This window comes from Sus scrofa, chromosome 1 (genome assembly GCF_000003025.6).
Source record: "Sus scrofa isolate TJ Tabasco breed Duroc chromosome 1, Sscrofa11.1, whole genome shotgun sequence".
NCBI classification, from domain to species: Eukaryota; Metazoa; Chordata; class Mammalia; order Artiodactyla; family Suidae; genus Sus; species Sus scrofa.
The window spans coordinates 67,212,590-67,234,334 of NC_010443.5; the positions used below are offsets into that span (position 1 = coordinate 67,212,590).

General features: G+C 38.5%; 1 protein-coding gene across 4 annotated transcripts in view; it reads right to left on the reverse strand.

Moving 5' to 3' along the window:
* SIM1 (single-minded family bHLH transcription factor 1) overlaps positions 1,096-21,745 on the reverse strand; it is an 80,771-nt gene continuing 60,121 nt past the window's right edge. For 2 of the 4 annotated variants that reach the window (XM_021089973.1, XM_021090015.1), the window contains 2 exons: positions 10,147-10,549; positions 5,427-7,882 (listed from right to left, as the gene is read on the reverse strand). In XM_021089973.1, coding sequence (XP_020945632.1) covers positions 7,152-7,882; positions 10,147-10,549 — 1,134 coding nt within the window. In that variant the 3' untranslated portion in view covers positions 5,427-7,151. 4 annotated transcript variants of the gene reach the window in all.

Genomic DNA, 21,745 nt, shown 5'->3' on the forward strand with positions numbered 1-21,745 from the left:
AAGAAACATTAGAACACTCATTCAGCAGGAAGGCAAAATGTTGTGTAAGGAAGCAGCGGGCTTGGCCTCTGTGCCCTCAGGCCAGTCATCACACTGGCAGTGTCGTATTGGAGAATGAGCTAGCCCAGCCCGAAGCCCACGCAGCAGCGGGCTACAGGAGCCACCACTGACTGGACTGATGGATCTGCTTTCTGCAACCACCATTTTGACAATGTTTTCTTTCACTTGTTCATTTGTTTATTTACATAGAGAAAGCAGAATGAAGTAAGGTGGCGTTTTAGAATAAACCTGCCGGGGTTCCACTGTCATCTCCACCACTTACCAACTTAGCTGTGTCACTGAGCTACTTAACCACGCTGTTTCACTTTCCTCATGAATGAGACAAAGCATAGTGTTATTCCCCTCAGTAAAGGTCTCCGTTCAGGCTTTGGTGATCATCTGAGCTTGGTTGGATGCCTGGCACATGATGATTCAATAAATGCTTGTCATTTTTATGATTATCTAAAGAATTTACACTTTCAAAGCACATCGGGAAAATCAAAGACCCTCTGTATATGCCTTCCTACAATGTCCTACGATGAAAAGGTTTCTTGGTATCTATCCCAGGCGGGACGCATAATACGGATTCCATAAATGTGAATTAAACTGGAAGAGCAGTTATTTTGAAGTATAAAGTAGGTGAAAACAATTTTATTTTCAGAAACAAAAGCACTAAAACAAGTTCTTAAAGAATCACATTGGAAAATATCTGATAAATGCTGTAATACTGATGGCAATGGTATTTCATGCAGCACTGTCAGAAAGCTTTATGAAATACAAATAACATTTCCACTGAATTAAAAATATATCATGTAGGCCTGTTGAATTGGCTAATGATTGACAGTTTATGAAATACATTAAGATCAATCGGAAATCCCTGGAAGGGGGAAAAAACCATGTTGAGTGCTATGAAAAATGAAAAAAGAGAGAATCACCTGGCAATCTATTTTTTGCTTGACCCTAAGTTCTAAATTTTAAAAATACTCTGGATTCCAAAATAAAAATTATTTGTTATATTTTTCAGTGTGTTTTTAAATTAAAGCAGTTTAAATAATCTCAGTATTAGAGGTTTTATTTCCCCTTCTTGGACATTAAACATGTAACCTGTACTTTCAAATTTCTCACTTTATTTTAGCAAGGTAGAGACGAAAGAAGTCCTTCTTAAGACATTGTAATAAAAAATTAAGAAACCATTCTTGGAGTTCCCATTGTGGTGCAACAGAAACAAATCCGACTAGGAACCATGAGGTTGCAGGTTCGATCCCCAGCCTCGCTCAGTGGGTTAAGGATCAGGCGTTGCCGTGAGCTGTGGTATAGGTCATAGACACGGCTTGGATCTGGTGTTGTTATGGCTGTGGCGTAGGCTGGTGGCTAATGTCCGATTCGACCCCTAGCCTGGGAACCTCCATATGCCGTGGGTGCAGCCCTAAAAAAGACTAAAAAAAAGAAACCATTCTCCAGTATCTAAACAAAAATCAGATGTTACTTAATAGTTACCGTGCATATGTGTAGGCTTCTATTGCTAGATCTTTTTAAGTGTGTGTGTGTGTGTATGTGTGTTACCCATTCCAAAAGAATCTAGAGTGCCCAAAAACAATGCTTATTTCTTCACATTGCTAGTCTTTTAGTTGACAGTCTGTTCTGTTCTATAGAAACTTTTCTTTCAATGAATAATTCAGACTCAAACTGCATTGGTAACTATATTTTAAACCAAAAAATTCCTCACATAATAAATACATTTTATGCACATTAACTTCAAATTTACTTCAGAAAGCTATTTACAATATAAATAATTATAAATGGGAACACTTTCCAAGGTATCATTGACATAGCTAATATTTTCTACTTTACATTCCAAAGTAAAAGTTCAAATTACAGATTATACTACGATGTCACTAAAAACTATACATTGCAAGATGGTATTTGAAATATTGGCAATCAGTATCTTCTTTCACAAATATAATCCTTTTTATAGCATGTCATTCAAAAAACAAACAAAATATTTTATCTTTTTTGAAGTGCCTACTCATATGTTTCATTTTTTTTTTTTTGAAATATTTCCCTTTGGGGGAAAAATAATGGAAAAAAGTTACAGTACTTCTAAAAATTTTTCCACGCCAATTTCATTTCTTTTGAAATGTAAACACACCAGGGTTGTTGGGTGCAAATTCAACTGTGATTAAATGTGTTCCAGATCAGCAAACTAGGACAAACTCTCCACTATATAGGCTTATGAAAGCAAAGTCCCATGCAGCAAAATTGCAATAAATAAAATGATAAACGTTGGGTTTTAAATTATTAATTAGGATTTCTTATGTGAACTATCCGTTTTTAGGAGCACAGCAGAATAGAAATTTGTTACTTGTTTTACAGTTGTGTGTAATACACACACACACAGACTTTTTGCATACCGTCCTGTAAAAGGAACTCTGAGCAAACCCCTATTTAGACATGAGCACAATCTCACTTTTTGAGTTCAGCATTACCCGTACAACTCTTGTGCACAAGAAATGAGCCCCACACAGAAATCTTCCCCAGGGAAATTTCCTATGCATGTGTCCATAGCTGTTCTGTCATTCATTTAAAGTTTAGAATGAAAATGAATGTTTGATCCATGATGCATTTCCCAGTAAGAACTAACCAATCGATTTTGCTGTCTCTGGTCAAATTCCTATTCACAAAAGCTGACACTGACATGAAAATTGAATCACTTATTTGGAGAAGCCTAGCATTTATGCTCATTATTAAGTCATTCAGAAAACAAGATGTATGTTTCCGTCCTGTTATTTGTGTGAACAAAGGAACCAAATCTGGGCATTCAAATTTTTTAAATCAATGAGAGTATATTAAAATGTAAGCTATTCTCATAGGCAAGATAAGTGACTCCAAAACAGCAAAGTCCTTAGTTTTTCAAAGATCGGCATTCACTCTGTCACTTCCAAATTACTGCTAGTACTAACAGAATTGCCCTGAACATTTTAGGACATCTAGCTCTTGAAAGAAAGAGAAAGCTCACTCTAAAATAATCATGTCTGTATTCAGAAGTTCTCTTTAGCTGTAGTATCTTCTATCAAATGTATTTGATCTAGGTCTTGGGGGGGAAAGCCTTTTGTTTTATTTTAAAATATCTATGTATATTTCCCAAATGGTCTTTTATCGAATCTATCCTCATCCTTAATTAAAGAAGAAAAGAAAATGGAGCATATTGTCCTTTTGTAGAAGATCCCATTAAAGCTCAGTTTAAGTGGGATTTTCTGCCCAGAGGCTACATGCAGCAGCAGGGTATAGAGAGAATTAAGAATAGTACCCAAGAGTTCCCGTGGTGGCTCAGTGGTTAACGAATCTGACTGGGAACCATGAGGTTGCAGGTTTGATCCCTGCCCTTGCTCAGTGGGTTAACGATCCAGCGTTGCCGTGAGCTGTGGTGTAGGTCACAGACGCGGCTGTGGCTGTGGTGTAAGCCAGCGGCTATAGCTGCGATTCGACCCCTAGCAATGGGAATGGGAACCTCCATATGCCACAGGAGCGGCCCAAGAAATGGCAAAAAGACAAAAATAAAAAATAAAATAAATAAATAAAACACAGGAAACTCTTCAAAAAAAAAAAAGAATAGTACCAATGAAAATATTCTAGTCCTATAAAATATCATCAAGAAAGAATAAATGAGTTTTCTGTATCAAAACTGAAGGCAAATAATTTTTGCATCCTCCCTCATTCTGAATATCACATCGGTCCTGTGTCGTAATATGCTGTATCAGGTAATTACTGTTTAGAAAAAGCTAGCCCATTGTATTCAGCATAGTATGCCAAAAGACACACCTAAATATCTGACCTATAATGACTGTGACATTAATATTACGCATCCAAAAATAATATATCAAATCTGAATACTCTCAATAATAGTTTTAACTAAATTTTCTCAAGGAAGATAGAGAAATACTCATTTCTTTGGTCATCCAAATTTTTAAATTAGGTAGGGCAGACAGGTGAAATGGGAAATAGACTCCTACTATTACTAGAAAGTATGAGGTTTGTATCATCTAGTGGACTGCTACATATTTACTAGTAATTGGATATGACACATTTTTATGAATCCCCAAAGTGATATGTCACACTTCTCTATGTCAATCAAGTATCATGATTCTCAGCACTTAGCAAAGTTATGGAAATCAAGTATTAAAACTAAAGCCAATTTAAGTTTAACTGGGAATATACATACACATATATAGGCATTATACGCAATGTAATAAAGCTGCTACCACAAATTAGACTGTAAATTAAGCGAATGACTTTTAAACGGTGTTTAAAATTAGGTCAATCTACCAAAAGTTTAATCAAGATGGAATAATTTAGTTAATTCCATCTTCACCTAAAAATATGGGTCATACCATTTTAAAGGGCATTATTCCTTCTGATTACCTCCTATTTGTAGAATTCATAATTTATTTTTCATCAATTAACTATCTTCCATATAAAAATTCCACTGAAATTTCTTTAGTTGACAGTCTTTTCTTTCAGATCAGTTCATTTTCTGTGATTCATAAGATTCCATTTCTTTTATAGCATCTGTCCTTGACATTTTTGGTAGAATGCGTATCTATCAGTAAAACCCATTTGTATAGATTTCCTTTCCAAAATGCACCATATTCTTGAGATATTTGTGTCTTTGAACCATTTTCCCATCTACAGAATTCTGCAAAAAACTTTAGCATTCCTAAAACCTTACTTCATGTTGCAAATTGATCAGAAATCATTTTAAGTATTCTAGGGGTTTCCATAAATATTTTTCTCAAAATTACCAAATATTTTTGCTCATATAGTTCAAGATTTAGTTTTTATTATTCTTTGAAGACTTTTGAAATTATACATGATAACCACTAATTTTTCTTACTCACTTGCTCTCTTTCCAATTTTCAGCACAAATGTTGCCATCATAACCAAGAAGTATTTATTTAATTTTATGTAGCTTCTTTTTTCATGTACAAACGACCTAGTATTTATCTCTCAGGTTACCATCATTCAGATCATCACCTGCCTCAGGATGCCAAATAACTGTGTTAAATGATGAAAATATAGTACTAATCCCTGAGTGTTCAATGTTATGTTCAGTTTTAAAAACAATAAGTTATTCCACTATATTCCTCTCCTTCCCTATGGCAAGAGTTTCAGGCATGGGACTCCTATGAAATATTTTCCCTTTTTTTGGGGGGGGGGCGGTCACACCCACAGCATATGGAAGTTCCCAGGCTAGGGGTCAAATCAGAGCTGCAGCTGCAGGTCGACACCACAGCCACAGCCGCAGCAACGCAGGACCGGAGCCATGACTATGATCTACACCACAGTTCATGGCAACACCGGATCCTTAACCCACTGAGCAAGGCCAGGGATCGAACCCACATCCTCAAGGATACTGCTTGGGTTCTTAACCCATTAAGCCATGATGGGAACTCCAGGAAATATTTTCTATGAAACTTCCCTAACACTTTGTCACTTTGCTTTGATTACTAGAGAATGGCACATTCAATAAACCTTACTAATTTTTTCTTCTCCCTCATCAGTTTCTACCAGCTACACTTTGGCTGAACTAGAAAGTTGACTGTACTATACATGCCTAAAAGAGCCCATGCACCTGCTTATTTCAAAGCATCTAGACCTCTGTATGAGTGAAGAAAAGCCATGATAACTCACAGCAGAGAGTCAAGCTGTTAACAAGTTCAGTTCTGCTGCACCAATGAACCACAGAACCATGGGACTTTAGAACTGCCACACAGGGATGAAATTGGGGCCCAGGTGTGGTGAGCGAGACATCTGTACTCCCAAAATAAGTTACAGGCAGGGTCAGAACTGGAACCCAGAGACCTCAGCATCTAGTCTGCTGGTCTTTCTACTGTTTGAATGAATTTAAGAGCCAGATTGTTGTTTTTGTTGTTTACAAACAATACAGAAAATGAACACTTCATCTGTTCTTTCAATCAAAGTACTACTCTTTCTGTTTTAACTACTTGTCTATCAGCCCAAGCTTTTATCATAAACTCTCCCCTGAGGTTTTCCACACGTCATATTTGCACATCTGTGCTTTGTAATATATTCAAACATTTACACTGCTGTCATGTAGCACTTCACTGGTTTTCCTTAGTTTGGGGATTTTGGTTTTGGTTTTTTTGTTGGGTTTTTTTTTTGGCACTTATTAGCATTTTTTCTTGGTGAATTACCTTGAATTTTTTATTTGGGGCTTCCTAAGCCCCAAATATATTGATTACTTATGCTGACTCTTAAATTGTTTGTTTTGAAATATCATTTCATTTTTCTCTGCCTCTGGCCTTTCCATCTTTACTAACCTATTTCCAGTTGGGCACACCAGGCTTTTGATGTGGGTCCCAATATCTCAATGTTTTTACTTAGAACAACCCTCACTGCTCTGTCAGTGTGATCCTGTTCCTTGTCTAAGTCAAAAGTAAGGTGAAAAATCACCACTTCCTGATTGCTTATAATGGATACCAGGTGAAAACTCATTCTCGTATCATATCCAGAGCCATTTCCCTAATTTATGCCTGAACCAAATGAGCTGGATGGTTGAAGCCACAAAGGAGAATCCAGTTTACAAGATGTTATCTCTCTCTTTCTTAGTTATTTTGGTAATGGGAATTTCTTTAAGATTCTTAACGTGCCAGTGAAGGAAGGTTATCCACTCGGGATATATTTCTGGTATAGCGTCTATATTTCTGTATGTAAAGTATATACAGCAGTTTGTGGATAATGTTCTGTGTGTATGAAGATTACTGGATCATGATAATGCATTGTTGCCATCCATCAGTACTTTCATGTGGTATATATGCTCATTTAATCTAAAGTATTTTTCAATTCAAAACTTATCAATTCTGGTTCCCATATAAATAGAGGGGCAATTTGTATATTCATTTCAGCTCCATTATCTGTGTAGAACCCTGAATGCCAGTGCTGTTGTCTTGGATTTCACAGGAACACATGCCAAATACCCAGTAACTTAAATTATCCACTCTAACAATCTGTGGCATTGTAAATGCTGGTAATGGGGCAGTAAATGATAAATATGTTTCAGAGCTCCTTAAAGAACAAAACATTCTACAAAAACATCAGCTTCCATTGGTTATTATAACAGATGTTCCCTTGTGTCCTTGTGCTGGATCTGGCTGCATCCTTAGATGAGAAGTTACATCAAAGTGTGAGCCATTACAGCCCAAGGAATAGTTTCTAATGGTTTCGCTGTCATATAAGTGCTCCAGAGCGTATCCAGTTAATGTGTAAGCATGCTTATCAAAATACTGCCGGTGAGAGCCAAAGCAGTTTGGAGAGACGGCAGGATGGTCTCCTGCTGTCTGATGAGGAGACATATCCGAATGTAGATAGTCTTTAGCTAGGATCAGGCTGGATTTTGAAATGCGGTCCGAATTGGGACTACTTATCCGAGACAGTGCTGTGGGACTGTTGTCATAGTCATTTTCGTGGGGGCTCAGCATCTTTCCCTCTCTCTGATGGATGTGGTCACATGGTGAAGTGTTGGCAAGAGCAGAGCTGTGGCAGACTTCGCCTGTCGGTGGAGGCTGCTGGTAGTTTGCAAAACAGAGGGAGTGTTTTTTCCCAGCTCCATTAATGGAAGCCAGTTGGTCTGAGGGGGCTTTCCTTAGCTGCAACCTGTTCTCTTCTTCTTTAATCATTTGCTGGGTGGCTCTTATCAGAGTTTCAATTTTGCTAGGTTCATGTGGGCTACTTTGATACTGCTCGGTGCGGTATCGGTCACCTGATTCGCTGGCCGACCCAGGGTCTGGAGAACTGACCACGCTATCTTCATCCCAGTGACCTCGCCCTAGAAGTTAGAAAAAGTAACAAGTAAGTGGTCTCAAAATTCACTCCCACAATTGTAAGTATATTTTTTTTCCTAGTAAAGGAAACCCTATATCTTTCATTTTTAATGTGCACCAATATCTGAAACAGACATGGGCTCACGTGACAGATACAGTGTCAATATATTGTCCTGGAATTCATAGTTCTTAGTGGCTTTTGAGTGCACATGAAGTTTATAACAAGATTTCTAGAAGCTAAATGTTGTTCATGGGTTGCAAATGCCAATTAGCAAAATAGTTAAGTATGTTTATACTTGTCCATGTATGCACATCCCTAGACCTGTCTGACAGTAAATAATAGAAGAAAAATGTGTAGCATTTGGTCTTTATGTTATTTTCTAGGCAAGTGTTACATTGGATTGATGGAGAACAATTTCACTGAGGTTTGAGGAAGATGATGATAGCCTGGACTATTTTCTCAATTCCAGCTAAATCAACTAAAATGTTAAAATTGCTACATGTCTCCTAAGTAGAGTTGCAATAAAATTCTAATGTTAGTTTTTAAACTATTTGAGGATTAAAAATATGTACACATACTCACATATATGAGTATATGTGTGCATGGAGACCATATATATATATATGTCATCCCAATCAAAAATATAAATAATGTCTTCTTAAACCCACCGGTTAAAAAAAAAAATCTCAGTTTTACGCATAATCATAAAGGTAACTCTTATAGCCTAGATTGCTTCTGATCTAAGGCGAAGAGTAAATAAATAGTTTAAATGTTAATAACAACAACATGTTCTGAACCAAGAACAGAGATATAATATGGATGAAGAGTGCATCCAAAATATATTCCATAGACTACGTTATTCTCAAAACAGTCTGAGGTCAATATAGAAAGAGAGAAGTAGAGAGGGACATGTGAAAGCTGTAAACTGCTTAATGCAGCAGAGAAGCCCTGGATCACACTGCTCATTGCTTTCCTTTTCCCTTTGCTTATTTTATTTCTAATATTTTCCTTTCCTTGGCAAGCAATTGCCCTTTGCCCTGGGCTTCCAATCCCAGTCTACCAAACTGGGAGAAACGCAAAAGCAGAAAAAGTAAAAATGGAAACAAAGTTAAATCATTCACAGAAAACAGTCAGTGTCTGGTTGGTATTTGCAGGAGACTTTTATGGGTGAGAACAACACTGTCTAGCACATTTCTCATCCTAGTGACTTAGCAAGAAGAGTAATATTATGGCCATTGGATTGATCTTAGTGTCACCGACTTTTAATGAAATGGGGAGGGTTTTCAAGACCTGCCTGGACCCAAGGTTGCAATGGACAGATGAGTTCCTGACCAGTTTACTCTGAAATGGACAAAAAGGGGTATTAATAACACTAAAGGCTTTAACTGCAGGGCCCATTTCTGTGTGTTTATAAAGTCACGAATAATCCCAAGGTGAAAATCTGTTCCACACCTTCATCCTTTACACACAGGGGACGCTGTGGGTTGTTGTAATGATGGGGGAGGGGGACTGTTACTAGCATTTAATGCCTAGAGGGCTGGGGAGGTTGAACTAGGTGTGATGTGAGTGATGGGCCATAAAACAAAGATAGGCCTCCTTAACACGCCCACAATGCCCTCATTGGGAAACCTGCTAAATGAGCCCCAAACTGCTCATGTCCACATCTGAAGCTTGAAAATACAGAATAATACACAAGAAATTTGAATGCATACACACTACAAGTTCAGTAGATTTAACAATTCACTTTATCTTGATGTCTACTTTTTTTTAATGTTAAAATGGGAATCATATTAACTTGCCTGTCAAAAATGTTTTTAGCAAACATCAGCTGAATAAATGAATGCACTTCTAAAGAGTGGACTTGGTTGTTTAAAATCCCATTGGTTCGAGTTTCCGATTGTAAATTCCAAGGAGAGGAGTTCCCATCGTGGTGCAGTGGTTAAAGAATCCGATTAGGAACCATGAGGATGCGTGTTCTATCCCTGGCCTCGCTCAGTAGATTAAGGATCTGCCGTTGCCATGAGCTGTGGTGTAGGTCGCGGACGAGTCTCAGATCCCGCGTTGCTGTGGCTGTGGTACAGGCGGCTACAGCTCCGATTAGACCCCTAGCTTGCGAACCTCCATATGCCGCGGGTGTGGCCCTAAAAAATAAAAAATAAAAATAATAAATTCCAAGGGTGGAGGTTATCTCGGCGTCAAACCTCGAATATGATACACCTGCCCAGGGGCGCAACGCGTGAAGGCAGGAGTGGCGGGGCCCGCCCTTACCGTGGATCCTGTGGACCGAGGCGATGTGAGGCATGCTGCTCTCATAGGCTTCTCTGCTTTCCGGGGATGCCTTGGTCAGGGGCAGGGCTGCGCGAGAGCCCCACCAGGGCTCCCTCCCCGCCTGCGGCGCTCCCAGGAAGTACCTGCCTGCCTCACAGCGGCCGCCCTCGCAGGCCTGGGTGTGGAAATGCCTCTCCTCCACCAGCCTGGAGTGGTCCAGCGCAAAGCCGTAGCAGAGGGAGCCGCGCTCTGAGAACTGCCTGTAGGCGCACGACGCGTCGTGCTGGGAGCCCGGCCGCTCCGCGGGATCCAGGAGCTGCGGGGAGGCGGCGTCCGTCAGGGGACTGCCGCCCCACTGGCTGTCGTGATCAGATTCCGATCTTTCCGTGGGAAATCCCGAATACTGAAACCGAGAGGGTGAGAAAAGTACATTTCAAAATAAAAGGGAGGAAAGGGGGCCTTTTCACTCCGAAAGCATCCTTAAGGTCATATTGCGCCTAAGGCACCGAAGAAAGACTCTAGCACCACGCTGGACACCCTTGACTTGAAATCACCTAATCAGTCATGGTACCTCAAAAGCAAATCCTTTTGACTTCCAGAAGAAGGAGATAAGAATAATAACAGCAAACAGGGACTGAACTAAATGCCCATGCCTGGCACTACTGGAAGTACTTCACCTGAATTACGCCACATACTTCTTATAAACACTTTCATGGAGATATTAGTAACCCATTATATGGATAGGGAAGCTAAGGCACTGAGACGTAAAATGATTTGCCCAAGACCACAGGGACAAACGGCATTGCCAAAGGGAGAGTCCAGGAAAGTACCATGTTTTACTTGTGTTTGCTTTTCACTTTTTTTTTTTCTCACTTAAAAAACAAAACAAAAATAAGCTTTAAGGCTTCACATTGGACTGTTAACTCTGACAGCCATGGTGGATACATGGCAAGGACGTCAATAAATGCTTAATCTAGTTCAGTCTCAATCTGTCCCCTGTAAACTATGCCTGTTTGCTGGGATGTGTTTCTTGCTTTTCCAAAGTAAAACTTCAAATATGCACAGGCTCATCAGGACAACACAGCTGCAGGCAAGGTTGTGCCTTGTTGGAATCACATTACTCACCTGGTGCCAGAGTATTTGGTCAGGTGTTTGAAAAACAACAGGAAAGGCTTCACAGACCTCCCTAGGAGGTATGCTCAGTTCGAAGGCCCTTAAGAACCACTAAAATCAGTAATATAACCATTTCTACTAGTTTTTGGCACCTAATGCCAAACATAATTCTAGGTACCCTATAGAGACTACCTGTTATAATATTAATAGATGTCACTTATTGAGGTTGCCATATGCCCAGCAAGGTGCTAATTACTCACTATATATTACATGAGGGAATCCTTGGAGCCACCTGGACACTAAAAATATTTCCGTTGTATAGTTGAGGACACTGTATCACTGAGTTTTAATAAGATGTCACAGCCACCCCACCATATATGTGGTCTCAAAACCTGCATGCTAAACCATGGTTTTGCATTTGAGAGAAAATACTGGTAAGGAAGAGAGGAGAGAAAAAAAGGATTCAATATTAGTTTTCCAGAAAAGTGGCAGGAACTGCTTTACAGTCTCAGGGAACCAACATATAAGTCCATTCTACATTTTCTTTCTTAGTCCCAAGAAGAAAGAGGGATGGACATGGTGGTGGGTGGAAAGGAGAAATTCTTTGACTCTATTGTTCTTCACTTGCCACATGCTAGTGGAGCAAATCTGAGCCATGATGAGACCTTCACAGGACAAGGTAAGTTTCCCCTTCCCTCCAGGCCCACCCTGATCAGGAGGAAGAACCCCAGGTCTTCCTAGCTCAGTGCAAACAGGCAGTTTCTCTGAGGGTCCCCAGGAGCCAGGGAGATGAGGTACAGAGACTCCTCCAGGGCAAATCCAAAGTACACTGATAGGGAGTTCCCACTGTGGCGCAGTGGTTAATGAATCCGACTAGGAACCATGAGGTTTCCGGTTCAATCCCTGGCCTTGCTCAGTGGGTTAAGGATCTGGCGTTGCCATGAGCTGTGGTGTAGGTCGCAGACGAGGCTCGGATCCCGAGTTGCTGTGGCTGCAGTGTAGGCAGGTGACTATAGCTCCAGTTTAACCCCTAGCCTGGGAACCTCCACATGCCAGGGGAAGCGGCCCTAGAAAAGGGAAACAAAAACAAAAAGAAGTACACTGATAAATGCAGCATGCTCAGGACAGAGTTCTAAGCAATTTCAGGTTCAAGATTACTCCAGGGCCATATCTAATATTACTTTAATTATTTTACAAGTGTCCATATGGGCTACCAGCGTATTTCATCAAGAAAAAAAATAGAAAATCCAACTTCTTTCCTGCAGGCCTGTAGGATGCGCACAGCAAGGCACCCTGAGCTCCATTTCACTACCTTCACATGCCACCCGCCTTTTCTCCCCATGATCACCAGCCTTGCTTTTCACAAGATAGCGCCTTCACTTTTACCAAGCAGGGGTTGCCACCCTCACTCCTTACTGAGTGGGGACCAGAGTACTACCCATTTGCCCTCTGGTAGCACCATCCATGTGCTCGCCTAGGAAAAAGTCAGATCATCAGTGCTACTCCAAGCTAGGAATTGCCCAGACTCTGCTTGTTGTTATAAAAATATAAACCAGGCCTATTTCTGAAGTACTCCAGTCAAGATTTTTGAGCCCTGTTAAGAGGGAAAAAGCCTTCCCTGAGTGTATATGGAAAAGTGCTATTGGCACAGCAGAGAAGAACCTTCTATCCTTCGCTGACAAAGAAAATTCAACACAAGGCAACCTGGCACATGTGAGGTATACATTTCAAGGGCACCCAAAGAAGAATCTGATAGATAAGCCTCTTGTCAATGATTAGGAAGCTACAGCAGCAAGGGCACTACCCTCCGAGCAGGCAGAAGCTGGGGTGCCCCCCTCCCCCCACTGCTTTAGAGGTACTGTGGAAAAGCCTAGCCGCAAACCTTTGCTTTTAAGGAGAAGGCCTATAAATATGAACCTGTGTGCACCAAACTGTGAGCCACACCCACCCTTTATGAACCATACTCTGTTAACACCATAACCCGGTACTGTGATCTGAAACAGTTCAGATGTTCATTAAGTATTTGAGGAAAGAGAGAGGGCAGGCAGGAAGGTAGCCAGGCAATATATGCAACCTCTGCCGTCCAGCGAATGAATGTTACCGACAAACATGAAAATGGAAATACAAACATCTCAGCTGATTAAAATTCTCATCAAATAACCAACCATGAAACAACAGAAAATTGTAAGACAACATTCCATACTGAAGTAAGTGCTCTCAACAGGTATTTGGACACACAAACACAGACACAGGTGTGCACACACCTGAAGTCAGATATTTTAAAACTAAGAAATGACCAACAAAGAAACCAAACACCCAATAGCAACAGAACAGGAAAAAAAGCAATAAAGACTGACCAAGTTCAGAGAAATTAAATAAACCACAAGTTGTGAAAAGAATAGATTTGAATGGAAATATACAAAGGGGAGTTGAAGGAAGGCTGGAAAACATGTAAGAAAACAAAATTGTTTGGAGAAAGTAAAGGGAAATTGATTCAGAGAAAGTGATTGAAAGAAGATAGAAAACTTCAGAATACACATAACATTTATACAGAAGGCAAAGAAACTGGAATTGTTCAAGACAATTTGAAAACAAAGAATAAAGTGAGAGAATATGTCTACCTAACTTCAAACCTTACCACACAACTACAGTAATCACAATTGTGTGTGTTGATGGGCAAATAGATGCACAGATCAATAGAACAAAATAGAGAACCCAGAAACAGATATGCAAATATGAGCAAATGATTTTTGACAAAGGTACAAAAAGTAACTCAGTAGAGGAAAGACAATCTTCTCAACAAATGCTGCTGGAGTAATTAGACATCCATAGGCAAAAATAAAGTGAACCTCAACCTATGTCTCATAACGCATATAAAATAAAAATTAACTCAAATGGATCACAGACTTAAATGTAAAAGGTAAAATTACAAAACTTTTAAAAAATAACAGAAAAAAATCGTCAAGACCTGGGACTAGGTAAAGAGTTCTTAGACTTGACACCAAAAGTGCAATGCATAAAAGAAAAATGTGATAAATTGGACTTAATCAAAATTAAATCTTTGCTCTGAAAAACACCCTGTTAAAAGGATCAAAAGACAAACTACAGATAGGTAGAAAACATTTGCAAATCAGGAGTTCCCGTCATGGCTCAGTGGTTAACGAATCCGACTAGGAACCATGAGGTTGCCGGTTCAATCCCTGCCCTTGCTCAGTGGGTTAAGGATTCGGTGTTGCCATGAGCTGTAGCGTAGGTTGCAGAGGCGGCTCAGATCCCGCGTTGTTGTGGCTCTGGTGTAGACCAGCGGCTACAGCTCTGATTAGACCCCTAGCCTGGGAACTTCCATATGCCGCGAGAGCGGCCCAAGAAAATGGCAAAAAGACAAAAAAAAAAAAAAAATTGCAAACCAGAAATTCAACAAAGGATAGTATCTAGAATATATAAAGAACTCCCAAAACTCAACAATAAAAAACTAAAATGTCCAAAAGACATGAAGAGACATTTCGCCCAATAGGTAAATAGATGACAAATAATCACATGAAAAGATGTTCAACACCATGTTAGCAATTAAAGAGATGGAAATTCAAACTACAATGAAATACCACCACATGCCTATTAAACTGGCTAAAATAAAAAATAGTGACAACACCAAATGCTGACATCTGGCTCACTCATGCACTGCTGGTGGGAATGTAAAATAGTATGGCTCCTCTGGAAAATAGCTTAGCAGTTTCTAAAAAATCCTAAATGTGCAACAACTACATGCAACCCTGGATGCTTTTTCCAGATAAATGAAAATTATATTCATGTAAAAACCCATAGAGTATTTTTTAAAAATAGCAGTATTTTTAAAAAATAGCAGTATTTTTCCCTACTTCCAGATCCTCTTTAACTGTTCCCTTTCTTTTTAAAATTATTTTTAATTGTGGTAAAATACACATAACACTGAAGTTTCAATCTTACCCATTTCTGTGTACAATTCAGTGGCATTAAGTACATTCACATTCCTGTATAACCATCACCACCACCCATCTCTGGAACTCTTTATCTTGCTAAACTGACTCTCTGCTTATTGAAGAGTAACTCCCTATTTTCTCCAGCACCTGAAAACCACCAAGCTGCTTTTAGTCCTTCTGATGTCTTCCTGACAGAGGAAAAACAAATGAGCCCCAGAAACCCCAAACCTGGCCTGGTGTTAGGGGTTCCCAGAACCTACCCACCTCAGAGATCTTTCTAAACTCTTATCTAATCATGTCGGGGTTTTTTTGCTTAAAAGCATTGTTTTTCTGCCATCTTTCTGTCTATGCATGGTAATACCATCTATATAAAGCTGAAACTATAGGAAATACAGAGAAATATCCTAATAAGATACTAATATGCCACTCTTAGTATAAGAGAAGTAAAGTAGATTTTTAAAAATAAGAAAAGTTGCCCAAAGATTTAAAAAGCAAAACCATAAATATTATGACTATATATCAAATTTTACATGATGATAATAAAGAATAAACCTCCAGTGTACATGACTTATCATCAAAATTGATTAAATATTAGGTTGCAAAGGAAATCTCAGTAAGTTTCACTACATAGAAATATTATAAACAGCACTCTCTGACCCCTCTGAATAACAAATAAAAATTAAGAACAATATTTAAAAAAAAAACTCTTCCACCTAAAAAAAAAAGCAAAACTGTTAACTCCTGGGGAAGAATTAAAACAGACTAGCACAAATTCAAAAGCTTAACAATACATTGTTAGACAGATTATGGGAAATCAGGCATTCCCTCCCACATATCAGTGGTGGAAATGCAAATTGATACAATCTCTATAGAGGGAATTTGGCAATAGCTAACAAAAACTGCAACTTCCCACTTCTAAGGAACCATTACACCAAGCAATACATATTGAAGTATTAAGGTTTAAGTAAAGAGGCATCCATTGTATGTAGTGAACCTAAGTTTAGGAGGCAAAAATACTGTCCTTGCAACTTTCCTTTCTTTTTTTTTTTTTGTCTTTTGTCTTTTTAGGGCGGCATCCACGGTACATGGAGGTTCCCAGGCTGGGGTCTAATCAGAGCTGTTGCCACCAGCCTATGCCAGAGTCATAGCAACGCCAGATCCACCAGATCCGAGCCTCGTCTGCAACCTACATCACAGCTCATGGCAACGCCGGATCCTTAACCAGCTGAACAAGGCCAGGGATCAAACCTGCAACCTCATGGTTCCTAGTCGGATTTGTTTCAACTCAGCCATGATGGGAACTCTGCAACTTTTCTTTATGTATGAAATCATTTTGAAATAAATATTTTAAAATAAAAAAAACCTATATAGCAAACTTATTTTTATAGAATGATTACAGATAAGGCCATTTTTTTAAAAAAAGACATTTTTCTGAAAAAATAGAGACATTATCTAATAAAGTGATAATTTAATTAAATGCCTTTGTTTTCATTACTTATGATTAATATTTTGTGCATAAAAATGTAATTTAATGCTATCAACTAGAGATTCCAGTAGAAACAGCTCTCAACTCAAATATGGGAGAACCGTGATCTACTATCATCCAATATGACTTGTACAAAAGATCACTTCCCATGGGCTTTGATATTTCCATCTGCAGAATAGGAACAGACTACCTGCATTATAGGATTGTGGGGAAGATCAAATACATAATATGTTTCAAAGTGCTCTTAAAAATGCAAATGTTATAGATATGTGTGTATCATGTAAAGGTCCTTGATTAATGTTTTTCACTTGGGAGGAATAGTTATCATATCACCATCTTTTAAAAATTATTCTTCCCCTAGACTGTATTATCTAGAGGGCATATTTTCGGTCCCATCCTACAAACATATCAGAGATAAAACATCTGTTAAAGGATAAAGAAACCAACATCCCTTATGGAGAAAAGGAACCCTTGTACACTGTTGGTGGGAATGTAAATTGGTGTAGCCGCTAGGAAAAACAGTATGAAATTTCCTTAAAAAACTAAAAATAAAGAACTACCATATGACCTAACAATATCACTCCTGGGTATGTATCTGGAAAAAACAAAAACTCTAATTCGAAAAGATGAGTTCCCACTGTGGCACAATGGATTAAGAATCTGACTGCAGCGGCCCTGGTCACTGCAATGCACAAGTTCGATCCCAGACCTGGAGGGTGGGTTAAAGGATCTGCCATTGCTGCCTCTGTGGCATAAGTCACAGATTCAGTTCCTAACCTGGGAACTTCCATTTGCCAGGGTGCAACCATAAAAAAAGATACATGCACCCCAGTGTTCATAGCAGGACTATTTACAATAGGCCAAGATATGGAAACAAAGTGCCCATCAATAGATGATTGATTTAAGAGGATGTGACAATGTATTGTCAAACTTTTGAATTTGTGTTAGTCTGATGACTAAGAAATGCTATCTCAGTGTTGTTTTAATTTTCCCCAGGAGTTAATAGTTTTTTTTTCAGGTGGAAAAATATTGTTTTTAATTTCTATTTATTGCTCATCGTGGTCAGAAAGTGCTGTTTATAATATTTCTACGTGGTGAAACTTACTGAAATTTAAGAAAATTTAAGTACAATAGAATACTACTCAGCCATAAAAAGAACGAAATACTGTCATTTGCAGCAACATGGATGGATGTAAAGATTATCATACTCAATGAATTAAGTCGGAGAAAAACAAATATTATATGATATCACTTATATGTGGAATCTTAAAAAATAATGCAAATGAATCCATATGCAAACCAGAAAAAGTCTCAGAGACAGAAAATCACCTTTTTTTTTTTTTTTTTTTTTTGGCCTTTTGCCTTTTCTAGGGCCGCTCCTGCGGCATATGGAAGTTCCCAGGCTAGGGATCTAATTGGAGCTGTAGCCACTGGCCTACGCCAGAGCCACAGCAACGCGGGATCCAAGCCGCGTCTGCAACCTACACCACAACTCACTGCAACACCGAATCCTTAACCCACTGAGTGAGGCCAGGGACCGAACCCGCAACCTCACGGTTCCTAGTCGGATTTGTTAATCACTGTGCCACGACGGAAACTCCCAACAGAAAACCATTGTATGGTTACCAAAGGGAGAGGAGAAGGAGAGGGCTAAATTAGGAATATGGGATTAATAGATACAAACTACTATACATAAAACAGATAAGCAACAGGGATTTACTGTATAGCACAGGGAACTGTATTCAATATCTTGTAATAAACTATGATAGAAATAATCTAAAAAATATGTATACATATGTATATATAACTGAATCACTTTGTGTACATCTGAAACCAACGCAATGCTGTAAATCAATTATACTTCAATAAAAATTTTTTAAAAAGAAAGAAAATATCCCACCTACAAAAAGATATCAGGCCACTAGCAAATCTCCTAAACACGAGGGTTTTTTCTTCCAAATGCTCTGATTTTAAAAGTTGAAATGCCCTTTTGTACCAAAGATTCTTATCACTTAAACTTTGACCCAAATATATGTTTTAAGGGTGGAGAGAGAGTGGGACTCATGATAGATTAGAATATATGGCAACCCAGTAAAGGTTCTTCCAGCAATTGTGGACATCTAGACTATTTCCAAAAAACAAAATTATGTTTTAGGAGCCCAAGAATATTTGCTCGTCTTCTTTTGAAAATGTAACAACACTTTCTCCTCTGTTTAAAGCTAAGAAACTAAATGATTCCATTCTCAATTTCAACTAGGTTACATCAAAGATTAAAGAAACTTCACTGAAACTATTTTTTGGTTAATTTTGCTGAAACCTGTTTTTCTTTCTTAGAAAATTTGTTATTATGTGAATACTCTGCACCTTAATTTACCTCTATTTCTTATTTAAAATTTAATTTTCAAAACAGGCTATCATGTTGATAAATTTAAAAATGAGTCAGATGAATAAATAAACATGAAACCAAATGCCACCCACCAAAGATGGCTAAAGCTGACCAGCAAAGAGCTTGGATGCCTGCCAAAAAAAGGATGTCAGTTGACAGCCACACGCCCCAGCTCACCTCTGAGATTGAAGGCTCATGAAAGAATCATTCCTTCTAGAAGAGACTGATACCTCATCTAGTCTCAGTCTAAAGGTCTGAACCATCTGTTGGGGCTTTATATGCATTCAATGGGAACGATTTATAATAATTCATTCTATGATTCATTCTAATATTTATTGAGTACCTATTATTTGCAAGGCAGTGTGCCAAGTGATATGAGAAATACAGCCCTTTTTTCAAGGTGTTCGCAGTAGGAGGGGCATAAATAATGCACAGAACTTTAACACAAGTTAGCAAATGGCAAAGGCCTGAACAAAGAAAAAAACAATAGAGTTTAGGAGTTCAAAGAAGGGAACTCTTACTTTCTTTTAACACTGTAGCTGCTCAGGAAGGGAAAATGAGCTATGGTTAAGAGGCAATTTACCATATGATTTGCAAAGGCTAACTAATGCCTGGAACAACAATAATAGCTAATAGCTGCTATTATCAAACACCTGCTATGCTCTGGTCCCTATACTGATAATGAAATGAGAACTATGAATAGAGACAACACAGCACAAATGGGAGAAAAAATTGTGTATACATGTATGTGTAACTGGGTCCCCATGCCGTACAGTGGGGAAAAAAAAGTATGTTGGGGGAAATAACAATAAAAAATATATAAATAAATAATGCTCACCTCTTAAAATTATCATTAATTCCTTTACTGATGCAGCAAATGAAGCTTAAAAAACAAAAACAAACAAACAAACCCTGCCCCAAGTTCACATGCTTATGAAGTTTGAGAGGAGAGATGCAATTCCAGAGCCATTGCTCTTTCCAGGATCCCGGACTCATCTAGACTTAGGTACTTAGATAACAGAAGCAGCAGTGTCCTATCCACTGAGCAGTAATGGATCTCAGGTCCCCGAGCGTGTTCTTACAAAGGGGGCTTTCTCCAACCTCTACCCTCTAGTAGACCAATTCCACACAGCCTTGGCGATGTCCTCTCAGCCCTGAAGAGCTGTCTCACCACAATCACACCACAGACATCTTCCTTTTGATAATAGTCATCATTCCTGCCTCAACAGCATGTTCCAGACAGGTGCTCTGCATTCATCTGAATGTGGCAGCAACAAGCCAAGTCAGGAAAAATGCCAGATGTTCCCACAATAGATGTTACAGTTATCTATTTTTATTCTGGCAGCTCATTGAGGTTTTTTTTTTTATCATTTTTAGCCATAAAATATAGAGAGAGACCCTCTTATGGTAAAGTCCTGTTTTCCATGAAAAACTTTCACTCTATCAGGCCTGAGCAGCTTTCCTCTTGATTTGTGTCTGAACCATGAGAAAAAAATCACAGATGCAGACTGCATTGTACTAAGAACATATGCATGCTTTTAAATCACTTTTATCTTACTTTTTACTAATGTAACCCTGAAACATAAAATATGTCCTTTTTTTTCATTCACTGTTATGGGAAGAACAGATGGTAAAAGGGTTAGATTAAAGTAATACAGCATGTCCATTAAAATAACCCCCACTGCTGGGGATGCTGCCCTCGAAGAGGAGTTGTGTTTACTATAAAGAATGGCTTTGGCTTACACACACTGAAAATTGCCAGGGGTTTTTTCAAGGCTAAACATAAGGGTAAGAGAAAAACTAACGTCAAAATCAAATGCATTTTAAAATGACAATTACACAACTGATTTTGCTAATCTGGGAGGCTGACTGAAAACACTTGCCTGTGATAGTGTAACTAAATAGCAGTCAAATAACAGAGTCGGTTTCCAACTTGAAAAATTTTACTACCTAGAAATCATAACTAAATGAAACTGCTAAGAGGCTACTAAGTAGACAGTATTTGCTATGTTCCTGCACGCCTACTAGTGGTAGGTAGAATTTCTCTGCTGCTATTTCATTTCGAATTTATTGTCTCATTAACCAACAGCAAGAATAATTCTGTAGAGACTATACATGAAGAAACACTAAATATGATGTGATTTCTACACATCTCACAAATATTTAGCATTGGAAAAGAATCCTTATGAAATTTTTCATGAAAAGCAGTTTAATTACATATAGCTCCAAAAGAGCTAAGATTCAGAAAACCTTCAAGAAAAAACTCAAGAGCATATTTTAAAAGAAAATACAAATCAATCTTGAGTCACATTCCAGAGTCAAGATTGGCTTCACTAGCAGAACTGAGCAATAAATATTTCCATTTATACTACAAATAATTAGAAAGCAAATATTAATTCAAAATTCAATTATCAAAAAAACTTAAATATTTTGGCCCATTCTCCTCTTATTTTAGTAAATGGTATAAATTGTTAGCTTCTCAAATCAATTTTTAAGAATGGCTCCACAAGATTTTCACTCATTATTTTTTGGATTTGCCCCACTTATAATGTTATTTATTGTGGCATTATTTTTAGCTTTCACCCAATTTTGTTATTAGCTCAAAGAACATTTTGGTGAGAAATCTTTCATACCTGTAGGTTCCCGATATAGTTCATA